Here is a 13,547-nt window from a genome sequence, read left to right as displayed (position 1 = left end):
CTGAGAGAGAAATGCATGCTCTACACTTTAGTACTTCCTTCATTAATAGAACTCTTCCATTATGTCTGTGCTGGCCCTGTGAGCCCGTCAATATTACAGTGGGGTCTCGACTTACGAACTTAATCCGTATTGGAAGGTAGTTCTTAGGTCGAATCTGCATTTCCCATAGGAATGCATTGAAAACCATTTAATCTGTATCTGCTCTTTTCTGTCCATAGAAACTAATGGGAAGCTGCTATTCCGCCTTCTGCCACTAGAGGGGGATATTTATTCCTTTTTTTCTCTTAGGTTCAGGAAACGAGGAGGAAGGCAGGGAACAGTTTGCAAAGCACTTTTGAAATCTTTTTTTTTTCAACGAAGCCAATTTTATAGCATGTTTTAAAGCATGTTGTGCTGATTTTTTCAGCACAAAGACACACAGGCAGGCTTTTTAGGTGCTGAGCAAGCCTCCCCAAGCCTCTTCAGAGCCAGCCGATCAGCTGATAGGCGGGTAGAGGAGGGTGCAGGAGGGGGTAAAAGCACAAAATGGCTGCAAGGCTCCTTTCTGGTGTGGGCTTTTAGCTGTTTCCTGCTCTTTTTCCTGCTGTTTGGGGCCTACCAAGGCCTGGTAAGTGACTTTCTTTTATTTATTCTTAAGTTTCTGACCCTTTTTCCCCCTCCAGAAGCCTCTAAGGGGAGGGGGCACTTTTTTTCCTGTTCGTAACTAGGAAGTTCGTATGTAGAGTCTTTATTTCCCCTATAGGGTGGGTTCGTAAGTTGAATTGTTCGCAAGTAGGGTCGTTCGTAAGTCGAGACCCCACTGTACATGGAGTTCCATGATTCAGATATTGCTTGAATGGCTCAAGGACAAAAAAGATTCTCTAACTGTTTGTTCTTTGTTTTGTCCTCTCCTTCTGGTATCTTAATCAGTCAAAAGATGTCTACAGGGTATTAAATGCATCCTCCCCAAAGAGATCGCTGTGCAGATGCTTGTCAGATGGTATAATGCATACAATGCACCGGGAGGACCAAGCTATTACTCGGAGTGGAACTTATTTGTGACATGTCTGATGAATATGATGGGCTACAACACAGACAGAGTAGCATGGACTCGTAATGTAAGTGTTTTTGCTCAGCTTTTAGGCTCAGCTTATGTTAAGACATCATTTGTAAAATAGTGCCTTTTCTGAATGTTGATTCAGATACCTTCAGATGGATGGCAGTCGTTTTACTGCTATTAGCAAGTGTTAAGAAACTGCTATGCCTAGACATATTGTATGACATCCTACCCATTCTTTGTCTGTATTTGTGTGGGTACCATCAAGATGTTTTTGCCTTGTATGAAATAGCATGAGGGCTTTTCATACAAGGTACTAAGTGACAGAGAAGAACAAATCTAGGAAGCATTAGCCAGAATCCTATTAGTGTTCATGTAAGGTTTGCATAATTTGCCTTGGCTAATTGTGACTAGTTGTCAAGGTGCTTGGGCATCTCTTAGTCATGCACTTGGGCATGACCAGACATGGACCTGAGCCACGCCCCAGCACCTTGTCAGTAGGCCTCAACCACAGCAAGTTACTTGACATCTTACGTGACCATCAGTAGCATTCTGGCCTTTGCTTTTTCAGGACATAATAATAGCCAGTCACATATATAGGATAAGTTACATCAACATAATGAGTCCCTTATTACTGAGAGTTGGTTGTTAGACATGAAGAATGAATACACCCATCCAGAGAAATGCACAGCCCAAAACAGGTGGAACAGAATTTTGCTAGGTTTGATATTCTCAGTAGAAGTAGCCTTTTTTGCACCTCTTGAGATTCATTGTGAGAAAAATGGCCCTCGCCTCAAGAATTTGCATGTGAATAAGGCTCATGGGGCATTTTGGACACATAAAATGTATGTAGGACAGGACACACATTAAAAATTGCAAATGGCTGAAATGTGCCTAATTAAGAATGTGCCCATTGGCACACTTTATTTATTAGAGAAAATGTAAGTCAGGTGAAATCTGTAAATAAATATGTAAGTTAGGGGAAAATGCATTGAAAATGCACACAAATTTCCATGCACCGTCTTGTCTGGTGTTGGCAACGAGAGAAGGAAAATGGTGGTAGGATGTGGAGAAACCCAATGATTTTTTGCCCAGGAATTACTGTCATGAATTAGCAAGACCTCTAGCAGTTGCTTTATAGGACCCCATCAAGGCTAGGTTCTGCCTAGATTTAAGGTGTTTCTCTCTCTTTGTACATTTGGTGTAAAATATTTAATTAGCTGTTCTTTGTGGAAACTGTTTCTGTCTTCAACCAATATATCCAGCTTTGTGTGCTTTGTGCATACATGGCACAGGGAAATTAAGAATAATTAAGGTAAATGGATTTTATAGGCAATAAAGAGAGACACTGAAATAATGTTTCATGCCAAGTGCACAAATTATGTGAAAGAGAATAGCAATTGCATGTTGTCCTTGCTTTTTTTTGACATAATTAATATCTACAGTGTATAAATTTTAAAAGTGAATTCAGTAACCTCTGCAGTAATTTACTTATTTGCTTATTTTAGCTAGATTTTGAAGGCTCTCTTTCTCCAGTTATTGCTCCCAAGAAAGCCCGGCCTTCAGAAACAGGATCAGATGAGGTAATGGAATTGTTAAACAAAACAGCTGGAGGGCACCACGTTGGTAGTGGCTGCTCTAACGACTATAATAAATATTTCCAGGTAGAGAATACTCTGAAGTGGTTTACCATTGCATTCTTCTAGGGGCGCCCTGGGACTGTGCAGCTTGCCCAAGGCTACACGGGCTGGCTCTTCTCCCAAGAAGCGCAGTGGGGAATTGAAGGCCCAAACTTTGGCTCCACAGCTAGACACCTAAACCACTAAACTATTCATCCAGACCTAACTACTTTACCTCACAGGGAATCGAGTACTTACTAATATGCGCTTAGTCATAGCCATTTTGGAAAGGTAATGTTTTGTAATGTGGTGGGTTCTTAGAATAGATTCAGACAAGCTCCCCCTCCTTTTTAATTTGCATTTTTTTTCTATCAAGAAGCAACTCTGTCAGTTCTTCATCAATGGAAGATGAAGGTCCCAGATTCCACCTGGCTATTTGAGCCAGCAAGAGCCCCTGCTGTAATTACTGTACGTCCAGTGCTGGAAAACATGAAATCATTTCACCATTTGGATTTATTCCATGGATTCTTTCTCTTTCTCTAGGACTGGGAATACCTGCTAAATTCTGACTACCATAGGAATGTGGAGTCACATCCTTTGGCTAAAGCTTTGCGGCTGGATCCCCTGGAAGCAAAATCCCCCAAAGACAATACCTCACACAGTCACTGCCTGGATGCCACCACGCTCCTCTTCCCTCACATTCCAGCTATTTTCTGTGTGCTCCATTTAATCTACGAGGAGCTCAAGCTGAATTGCTTGATGGGGGAAGGAATCCGTTCTCTTGTCGTTCTTCTGGTTCAACTGGCAAGGTATGTTCTGACAGAAATGAACCTGGGCTGGTTCTCCATTAGCAGTAGCTGAGAAGAATTGGAGGAAACCGAGCCAGAGGTTGGGAGTTCGATTCCCCCCCCCCTGTGCCTCCCTGACAGGGGCTGGACTTGATGATCCATAGGGTCCCAAGAGGATGATTTTAAAGCAGATCTGTGTTTAAGAAAAAAAATCAGTAAGTTGAAGGGACTTGGTGAGTGACAGAGAAAATCGTCTACCAAGAGGAGTTTGGTATAGCATTCTGTTTGCGTTAGCCATAGGCCTTAGCAAGATAAATATAAAATTTGCAAAGATATAAAATCAAGACATTAAAATCAAGTTAATAAATGCATATCCATCGGATATATATATGCCTATGCCAAAAATTAAACACGTGTATCTATAAAAGCTTACTATTTTAAAGTCATATTTGTTCTAATTTTAATTGCTGCTGCTACAAATGTAGGTGACTGCATTTTTAGTAATCTGTGATATTTTGTGCTCTCTATATTCTGTGGCACAATTCTGTGGCCCATCAGAGGGTCGCTCAGGGAAGATGAGATTTTGCAGATGGGGCTCTCTTGTCAGTGGGAGGGGAACTCTTCTCTCAAAAGCCATCTTGCAGTTCCTGAGGAAGATCCTCCCCTATTTCTCTGCTGTGGCAGAGAAGGCCAAAAAGGGGGCACGCCGCTAGCAGGAGAGCAATCCAAAGCACTTAGGATTGCCTGAATCCAGAGCACTCTGGTACCCCTGATCTAACCTGAGAAGGAGGGAGGAAAGGGAGGACGGTTCTGAAGCTGTCATATTTTTTCCTTCACCATCACAGTGACATGTACCGTGCCACTCTGAACAGACTGATCTCTGGAGGCTAAGTGGGCCACTAGTACGTACTTGGATGGCAGACCACAAATGAGTATCCAGGTTCTCCAGGTAAAGAAAAGGAAGGATCCTCCCTGAAAACCTGGAGAGCTTCTGTCGGTCAGTGTTGGCCATCCTGGGCTAGATGGACCCGTGGGGTCTAAATCAGTATAAGGCAGCATCCCATGTCTCTCTGTTAATGGGCAGGAGCATGTGAGGAATGAATAAGAAACAATGAGGGAGAAAGAAGTCAAAGAGGGAGTCTCTCATTCCTCTCTGTCTTGCTGACAGATGCTCAGAAGAGCTTAGGAGAGGGCAGTTCATCCACCATTATATCCTCCTCTTTACACACGATCTTCTTGTTGTGCGGTTTTAAAATATATTGTAACCCTTTTGGACATCCCACTTTGGGCTAAGACTGGAATAATATGCTGGAAACAAACATCAAGAACATCTTTGGATGTAGAGAATTCCATGCCTCCTCCCTATGCTTCAGGGACATGAATGGCGGTTCTAGTTTACATATTGCAGCAAAACCTCATGGCAATAGGTAGGGTGAACACAGGAGTTTATTTTGAGGAGGACAGGTTCTGAGGAATGAGAGTGAATTGGCAAGGCGTTCACTTAGGGTTGCCATCACTCTGCATTTGTCATTTGGCTTTTCTGCCTTCGGTCACCCACAGTGTTGGGCTATCTTTGACCTGTTCATTTCTTACTGTATGTGCACGGAGCATCTTGTCTATCAGTTGGTTGAACAATTTCTATGTTCCTGCAGCAAACTTTTCATTTTAGCAAGTGAATGGGGTACTGAAAATCCATCATCCCCATTCTCTTCCTCTTCTCCTTAATTAATCTTCTCATGCTGTCTTGTGCACCTTATATTTATCGTGCAACTTCCTTGGTTTTTATTTCCTTTTTTTAGGGACTTACAACTGGAAGCATACCTTGATTATTACTATAGAGACTATCCAGTGCTTCTAAAGACATCCAGGCAAACAGGCATAATTGACCCAGGTAGGTTTCAAGTGAAGAATTTAAATTCTTCTGGAGAAGATATTCCTTTTTATTAGCAGCTTAGCAAGTACGAACCCTTATTACAAATCACAAATCATATTTACTTCTTTGTTAAAAACCATCTAGCCAGCCTTGTATTAGCAGATCTCAGGACAGATTACAATCAGTGCAATCTTGCTAAAGCAAATATATATAATTTGAATACTTTCGATGTGGAGGGCAGTCATGTGGAGAAGGCTTTCGCCGCTTCAGATGGTACGACCTGGACCAGTGGAGTTAATTACATTAGTCATTCAGAAAATTAAGAAAGGAAATGTTGACTAGACTTCAGTTTAAGCATCTTCCCGATCAGAGATAGGCATTTACTATGGTTTGGCACAGTCCTGTGGATTGGGTGCACAGACGCCCTGAATTCCGTGCGACGTATCCTCCTGAAGGGAACCCTGTCAGAAGCAGTGCCACAGGATTCCCTGCCCTGCCTCCTCCTCTGAGGAGAAGGCACATTGTGGAATCGGGGGCACGTGCAAAAACACCTGTGGGCCCAATCTGCCAAACCGTGCCGAACCGCTGAACCACGGTAAGTGCCCATCTCTATTCCTGATTAGACAAGTTGTTCGATAGTGGACTACTTCGGAAGATGGCTGACTATCCTTCATAGGCAGTCTTTGAACAAAGCCTGCATGGCTGTCTGCTAATGATATTTGAACTGGAATTTCCTGCATTTGCTGGGAGTTGATGATCCTCAGGGTTTTTCTGGCTTTACAGCTGTATTATTGTATAGATTTATACTTAGCTGTCCTTGCATTGGGTAAACCAGTGGAATAAGGATGTAATCTGGGATCCTATGTTAGTAGCCGTCCCGGAAGCAGCAAAACTAGGGAGCTGGACAGGGGACAGATTGTATTTGTGTTCAGCATGGAAGGGACGATCGCTCTCGAATTGGCCTCCTCAGCCACACTAGACGCTGTTCAAAGTCCTCCACACAGAGCACGTTACCGTAGTCTTTTGAGAGTGAAGGATGCCTAATCAATCAAGTTAGTGGCCGTAGGGCTAAACCCCCACCCCCATGCTGCTGTAGTCATGTAAATCTATTTAATGCATACTTGGGTTCTTCACTTAGCCCTAGCCAAGGACACTTGGATGTTTTTTGATGGATGATCTAGATTCTGTTAATTCTATTCATCGTGTTTGCAAGTTTGCTAGACCAGATGATGGATTTTTTTTAAAAAAACTGTTTATATGACTCATGTTTCATATGCTTAAGCCCAGACAGGTTTCATGCATCACCCTACCTTTTTTTCGGCGGAGCCTCCAAGTATATTTCAGTGGCTAAGTTCCTGTCTGAAGGGAGAAAGTGTGCCACCGTACCCTTATTTACCGGGAATCTGTGAAAGGAGCAAGCTGGTTGTGCTGGTATGTGCTACAATTCCTGCAAAAGGTGTCTATATGCTTAACTTGATGGACGACTGAGATATTCTCATTGTCTGTCCCTCAGTCCTAAATTGTGTGTGACTCATCCCTCAGTAGTCTTGTGGTACCTGAAATAGTAGCAGGTTTGATTTGACACAAATGCGAGTGGATTGCAACCTGCTTTGTTAGGTGGCACCTGATGGGGTGGGCTATTGTCCCTGAAAGCTTATGCAAAATAAAATGTACTAGTCCTTAAGGTGCAACAAGACTTTATTATTATTATTATTGTTATTGTTACTGTTGTTGTTGTTGTTGTTGTTGTTGTTATTATTATCATCATTATCATGATGATGATGATGATGATGATGATTTTCCCTGTGTATGCTTTCTAGGAAAAACGGTTCACATATACACTGCAGAGATGTAGCGGAACCAAAACTCTAACGGAACTGAATTGTTTAGCTCTTTGGACTGTTGCTATTGAAAAGTAGAACAGGGATGAGCAACTTGGGACCCTCCAGATATATTTGGACTGATTTCCATCCTTAGCAATAACAATGTAAGAAGAGCCGTGCTGGATCGGGCCAAGGGCCCCTCTAGTCCAGCTCCCTGTATCTCACAGTGGCCCCACCAGATGCCTCTGGGAGCACACGAGACCACTAGATCCCTGTCTCCTGATCCCACTCTCCTGCATCTGGCATTTTGAAGTATCTTCTTTTTAAACCTGGATATTATACATCCCCATCATGGCTTGTAACCTATGATGGACTTTTCCTCCAGAAATCTGTCCAATCCCCTTTTAAAGGTATCTAGGCCAGATGCCATCTCCACATCCTGTGGCAAGGGGTTCCACAGACTAACAGCACGCTGGGTCAAGAAATATTTTCTTTTGTCTCTTCTCACTCTCCAAACACTCAATTTGAGTGGACGGCCCCGGTTCTAGTATTGCCTGAGAGGGAAAAGAGCTTCCTCTATTCACTATCCATCCCCTGAATAATTTTATACATCTCCATCATGTCCCCCCCTGGCCGCTTTTCTCTAGACTAAAGAGCCCCAAATGCTGTAGCCTTTCCTCATAAAGGAGGTGCCCCAGCTTAGTCATCATTTTAGTCACTCTCTTCTGCACCTTTTCTAGTTCCACAATGTCTTTTTTGACGTCTTCAGCATCTGGAAAAGTTTTGTATCCATGCTGGCTACAGAGGGCCAGGCCTTTCCTTGGCCTGAGTCAGCCAGTTGCCTCAGGCCACAGGAGTGTCAGGAATGGCCTATTTGCCACTCCCCCGAACCAGTAGGGCCTTTTCTGCTCTGGAGTTCGGTCGCTGCTGAGCGCAGGGAATAGATGCATTTGCTAATGTGCAGAGGAAGGAGTTAAATTCCTGTAGGTGAGAACTTTTCCTTACGTGCTGGGGCTCAGAGGCTTTTGGTAAAGTGTTCTATATCACATTCAGGTTAAATTTAGAATTCACTATATCAGAAATATCAAACAAAGTCCAGGAGCATCATTCTATTTTTAAGTCAGTGCGTTTTACTTATGACGGGCCTCATTCTGGCACAGTTGGGACCTGATGCCTTTAGAATAAGATGAGCAACTTTGGAGATTCTGTGAGGTGTATCCATCCATCCATTACCCTATGTCCATCGTGGTCCCGATCAGCCTCTCCGTCAAAATCAAAAGTGATGAAATGGTCACTGCTGGTTCCAAACAAAACACAATCAAATCACTTCCAGTTACAAAAGTGCAGGATTTCGGGGACTGAAATGACGAAAGGAGGCCTTTAGTTTGGAAGAGATGTGCCTCCTGCAGCCTTCTAGAGATGTGGCTTCTCCACCTTTTTTGCAAAACCAAACAAAGCATGTGGGCAAGGACAATGGAGCAGATCAATTGGCTGTAACTGTAATGCTTTGTACACTGAAGGTCCCAGGTTTCATCCCTGACATTGCCAGGAACAAGATCAGAGGCCACAGGCTGGAATTTACCTGCCTTGGGGCACTGGAGAATTGATCTAGAGCAGCCAGTAGTCTGGCTAAAAAAGAAGACACTGAATTTAAGGTAGATACCTACCTAAAGTCAGTGGCCAAAATCCTATGGCTTGGTATAGTATTACAGTGGGCCCATTGAATCAATGAGGATTTCGTGAGTCACTTCCTCCGTAAATTCCATGGATTCAAATGAACCTACTCTAAAGTGACTTACTATGCAAAAGTAAATGGGTGTACTAACTAGATTGTCTGGAAATAGACCCTAATACAGAATTCTGTTTCCTGAGCAGAGCGTTGTGCTTTACATACTTGGGGATGAAAGAGCTGTTTCAAATGAAGCGTCCAACTATTTGTACAAGATAACGTCGGGTAAGATGACTTCGGAGAGTATTTCTTTCCATTCCTTTCTGTGCATCTCATCGTCCCAAGTAGAAGTTAAAGCGGTGCATTTTTCTCTCCTTTTTCCTTTTTTAGGGCAGCGAAAGCAGCAGAATGAACAGGAAGAACTTTGGTACGTTAATTAGTAGACAGCACCAAGCTGCATTTAGAAGGCATTTGATTGGTTATTCCTTTTGCTGTTTGCTTTCTGAGGAATGTTAGACGAGGGACCCTAGAGGATGCTAATGTCCTTCTTGGGAGGATATGCTCTCCATATTCTTCCTTCATTAGTTACGGGGCTTTGATATGTTTTGTCCTTCAAGGTCTTGCTTCAGGTAGGGTTCTGATGGGAAGGATTACTCTTCTTGCAGTGGTGGCTGCTTGCAGCTAGCTACTAGTACAACAAGAGGTGCAAACATTCTACACATGCTCATTGGCATGCTTACAAGGTCACCATAAGGTGGCAATGAGTTGATAGCACTTAGCAACAGTAACTCTTACAGAAATGGATTGGAGACTAAGGAAGTATGCGTGGTAACAATTATTTCCTACACAAGGTCTGATATCCCTTTGCTTTGTGTAATACGTCACACTAGAGTAGGCCCACTGAACCAATGATGAATCAACTCCTCCATAAACTTACTATGCTGAGCAATATTTCACCCAATAGCAGCACAGATGGAAGAGGAATCAGTCTGCCCTCTTCAACATGGCCAGATCCAGTGCCCGTAGGCAGTTGTGCACTTGCACATCTGGCTGAGCAGCATTATAGCTTCATTTTCCTCCTCGTAACAGAACCTTGCTACTCACTTGTAACTCCCAGATCATTTCCTCCATGCGAACCTGCATGTCTACTGTATAAGTTGCTTGAGATGCAAGACAAATCTGTGCATTACTTTAAATCTGTTTCTTTATTGTTGCTTTGGCCCAGTTTTAGGCATAACACGTCTGCTTCTAGTCTTGCTGAAAAGCTTGTTCTCTGGATGACAAACGTAGGTGAGGTAATCTTTAATTTTTTTCCTCAGGGATGGGTGTGTTTGTGTGTGAACTCTGTGCTGTCAAATTGGAACTACTTATAACAACCCTAATAGGGCTTTCAAAGTAAGTGAGGGAGTGTCTTTATCAGTTGCACTCCCCCTAGTAAGTTTCCATGATTTTCCTCTGTTCTCCCAGAGTCCTCGTCCATCACTCTATCCACTATACCATGCTAGGAATTTAGAGATGGGTGTAGTGCCAAATCAGTTTGACAACGTTTGAAAGATCGCAAGCTGAAACCTTTCTTCTTAAGTGGGTGAAAGCAGAAGGTAGCTTTTTCAGCCAATTGAAAGTAGTTTGAAAGTGGGTTGCAGTTTGTATGAATAAGGAACTCCCTGTTGACTTTGTTCATATGGATTTTGTATTGTTTCGAAACAATGGTAAGAGGACCAAGGAAGAAGTGAGTATATCCACCATGGAAGTGGTGCTTCCCTCAGACATTTTTCAGTTCTCTTAAGAATTTCGTTCTGCCTTCAGAAGTTCGTACAGAAGTTTGTCGTTTTTTTCTTTTTTGTTCCAAACCCGTATTCATCAGTCTTGATGATGCTTAAAGGCAATGATTTTGTTTAGGTACTATAATATTATTATGTACAGTGGTGCCTCGCTTAACGACATTAATTCGTTCCAGCAAAATTGCTGTAAAGCGAAATTAAAAAACCCATTGAAACACATTGAATGTTCAATGCATTCCAATGGGCTGAAAAACCCACCGTCCAGCGAAGATCCTCCATAGGGGCTGCTATTTTCGATGCCTGTAGAGCGAGGAATCCATCCAAAAACACAGCGGGGAGCCATTTTGAGCACCCGGCAGCCATTTTGAAAACCCGACAATCAGCTGTTTTGATCGTCGTAATGCGAAGAATTGGTTCCCAAAGCAGGGAACCGATCTTCGCAAAGCAAAAAAACTCCATTTAAAACATCATTTTGCAATCGCAATTGCAATTGCAAAAACATTGTCATGAAGCGGATTTGTTATTATACGGGGTAATCGTTAAGCAGGGCACGACTGTATATTGAAATGTATTCATAGAACTTGGTGAATAACATTGTTCCGATGTTTTATGTAAATATTAGGATTTACTTTGAGAGATCTGGAATCTTTGCCCTTTGGAGTTGCTCTTCCTGTCAGAGATGCAATATATCACTGCCGGCAGCAGCCTGCCTCTGACTGGCCAGAAGCAGTCTGTCTTCTCATAGGCCGACAGGACCTTTCCAAACAGGCTCGTGAGGGAAACTTGCGAAAGTGCAAAGCTGTAAGTATCGGAGTTAAGATTCTTCCCAAAACGTTTATATTTTCTGCAGATAATAGGAAACACTATAATAGCATGGTAATATTTTAAAAATCCAGAATTTCCCCCCCACAGGTATTACCAGAACCGACCACTAGAGGGAGCAAGAGACCGTGCCATGTGTTCTTCAACAACAAGAATACATAGCATGGTCTCTCCCTCCCTCTAGTGGCCAGTTGTGGTAAATACATCATGAGAATATGTATTTTTAGGGTTTTTCTTTCTTTTGATAATTTTAATATTCTCAGACTGTGGATAAGTGAAACCATGGATACTGATCCTGCAGATATAGGGGTCCTACTGCATTCCCATTTGAATAAATGAGGCATAGTTTATGGAAAATCAGGCAACTGTGACTATTTGGATGTGCACCCCTGTATTTAGTGGTTTAGAAAAGAGGTTTTCCCCCTTCTGTCTCCCAAAAAGTCTGATACCCAGGTGCTCTCATCCGATATGCCTTCAACTGTAGAGTCGGAAGAGGACGATGATGGAATGAACGACATGAACCAGGAAGTGATGTCGCTAATATGGAGTGAAGACTTGAGGGTGCAAGAGGTGCGCAGGCTTCTGCAGAGTGCCCACCCCGTCCGTGTCAATGTAGTTCAAATGCCAGAAGTCAGTGACCATGAATATATAGAAGAGAAAGAGAACCGGTAAATTGTCAACCTTCCTGTCGAGCTTGCCTCTCTGAATGTCATATGGTCCTACTATCCCATTCCTCCGATGTTTGCCAGCCTGGATCTTTCTGGTGGTGCTTCCATGTGCTTGAATTTCCTGCTGATGGAAGGATCAAAAATGGGAGTAGGCAATTGGGAAGCTCAAATTTAAAAATAGCTTGCTAGAAAGGTACTTCATTTTGCAGAGGTTTTAATGTCACTATTTTGGTGCATCTTTTCTTTAGAAAGCTCACTTTGTCCTCTACCCAGGTGCAAACATTTGTCAAAGAATAGATGGGGAAACAGGGTTCAACTGGAGTCTAGCAACAGAACCCTAGACTAGAAAAAGGTTGTCTGTTATCCTGTTGATCTCAAACGCCAGCATACTTTTCTATAACAACAGTTTAAATAGTGTATATTGATTTTTTGAATTGTGTTTTTTCCTGTCTCTTTTTTTATTTAATCGTATATCTAATGTATGGTTTGGGGGGTGTTTAAAAAAATATTTTTTGAAAATACTTCTAAGAAGAATGCCAGATGCAGGTTCATATGGGATCCCAGGGTAGAAAGGAAAAGAACAGAATAATATTTCTGGCTTCTGCCCAACATGAGATGTTGGCAACATGCTGACAAGCAAAGCAGAGTGAGAGAGTACCAAGCATGAATTTAAACATGTCATAGCATTGAATTATTAGATGAGGAAAGTGTGATTTCCCAGTTGTCAGACCACAATTCCCAACGTCCTTTGCTGATTGCCTTTCTTGGTTAAGACACATGGGACTTGTAGTGCTGCAAGATTAAGAGGGCTACATTTTCCTTGATATGTCTTAAGGCAACATTTTGGTTTTTAACTATGCATCAAGAAACACCACTTCTCTTTTTTTCACAATGCTATGTGAATTATAGCAGAGAGAAGGAGGTATATCTTGCTGCTTTTGCAATAAGCCCAGTTAAAATGTTCTGGAGGAAGAAGTTAGGGGGAAATTTTGCATCTCCCTTGGCCCACAAAGGGAGCGTCTGATACGAGCCTTCCCCATCCTGAGCTTGCAAGGTCTGTTGAATGTACTACTTCGAGAATGTAAAAAATCTGTAGTCCAGGTGGCAAGGATCCATGCTTCTCTGCACTCCAATATCTACACTCTTTGAAACTGGAGCAGGGCTCACGTGAGGACAGACCCTAGTGTCAGCTCCTCCTGCTTGCATTGTCTGAAGCTGCACTACAGCATTCTCCAGAACCCAATGGAAGGACCTCTAAAGAGAGTGTTAGAAGAAAGAGCATTGTCTGTTTCTCATCACGCGGGGTTGGTTTGCACACGATAAATTCATCATTGTCTGCAAGACCACAGGGTGCTGCGGATATATACCGCCCCATAACACTTAAAGCCCTCTCTGGGCAGTTTGCAATTTAATTATGCAGATTACACATTGCCTCCCATCCCAGCAAGCTGGCTACTCAATTTACCGA

General features: G+C 42.7%; 1 protein-coding gene across 3 annotated transcripts in view; it reads left to right on the top strand.

Moving 5' to 3' along the window:
• The window catches only part of ANAPC1 (anaphase promoting complex subunit 1), an 84,832-nt gene that overhangs the window by 21,372 nt on the left and 49,913 nt on the right, over nucleotides 1-13,547 (top strand). For all 3 annotated transcript variants that reach the window (XR_013540274.1, XM_072988878.2, XM_072988877.2), the window contains exons 17-26: nucleotides 910-1,097; nucleotides 2,545-2,619; nucleotides 3,199-3,464; nucleotides 5,243-5,334; nucleotides 6,599-6,747; nucleotides 9,015-9,093; nucleotides 9,199-9,235; nucleotides 10,034-10,098; nucleotides 11,212-11,390; nucleotides 11,853-12,079. Coding sequence is in view for 2 of the 3 variants with exons in the window: in XM_072988878.2 (XP_072844979.2) it covers nucleotides 910-1,097; nucleotides 2,545-2,619; nucleotides 3,199-3,464; nucleotides 5,243-5,334; nucleotides 6,599-6,747; nucleotides 9,015-9,093; nucleotides 9,199-9,235; nucleotides 10,034-10,098; nucleotides 11,212-11,390; nucleotides 11,853-12,079 (1,357 nt within the window). In the remaining variant the exon portion in view is untranslated. The remainder of the gene's footprint in view (nucleotides 1-909; nucleotides 1,098-2,544; nucleotides 2,620-3,198; nucleotides 3,465-5,242; nucleotides 5,335-6,598; nucleotides 6,748-9,014; nucleotides 9,094-9,198; nucleotides 9,236-10,033; nucleotides 10,099-11,211; nucleotides 11,391-11,852; nucleotides 12,080-13,547) is intronic.

This window comes from Pogona vitticeps, chromosome 1, assembly GCF_051106095.1.
Source record: "Pogona vitticeps strain Pit_001003342236 chromosome 1, PviZW2.1, whole genome shotgun sequence".
Lineage (NCBI taxonomy): Eukaryota > Metazoa > Chordata > Lepidosauria > Squamata > Agamidae > Pogona > Pogona vitticeps.
Note: the sequence above shows the minus strand (reverse complement) of the source record. Positions and strands in the feature narration are given on the sequence as shown.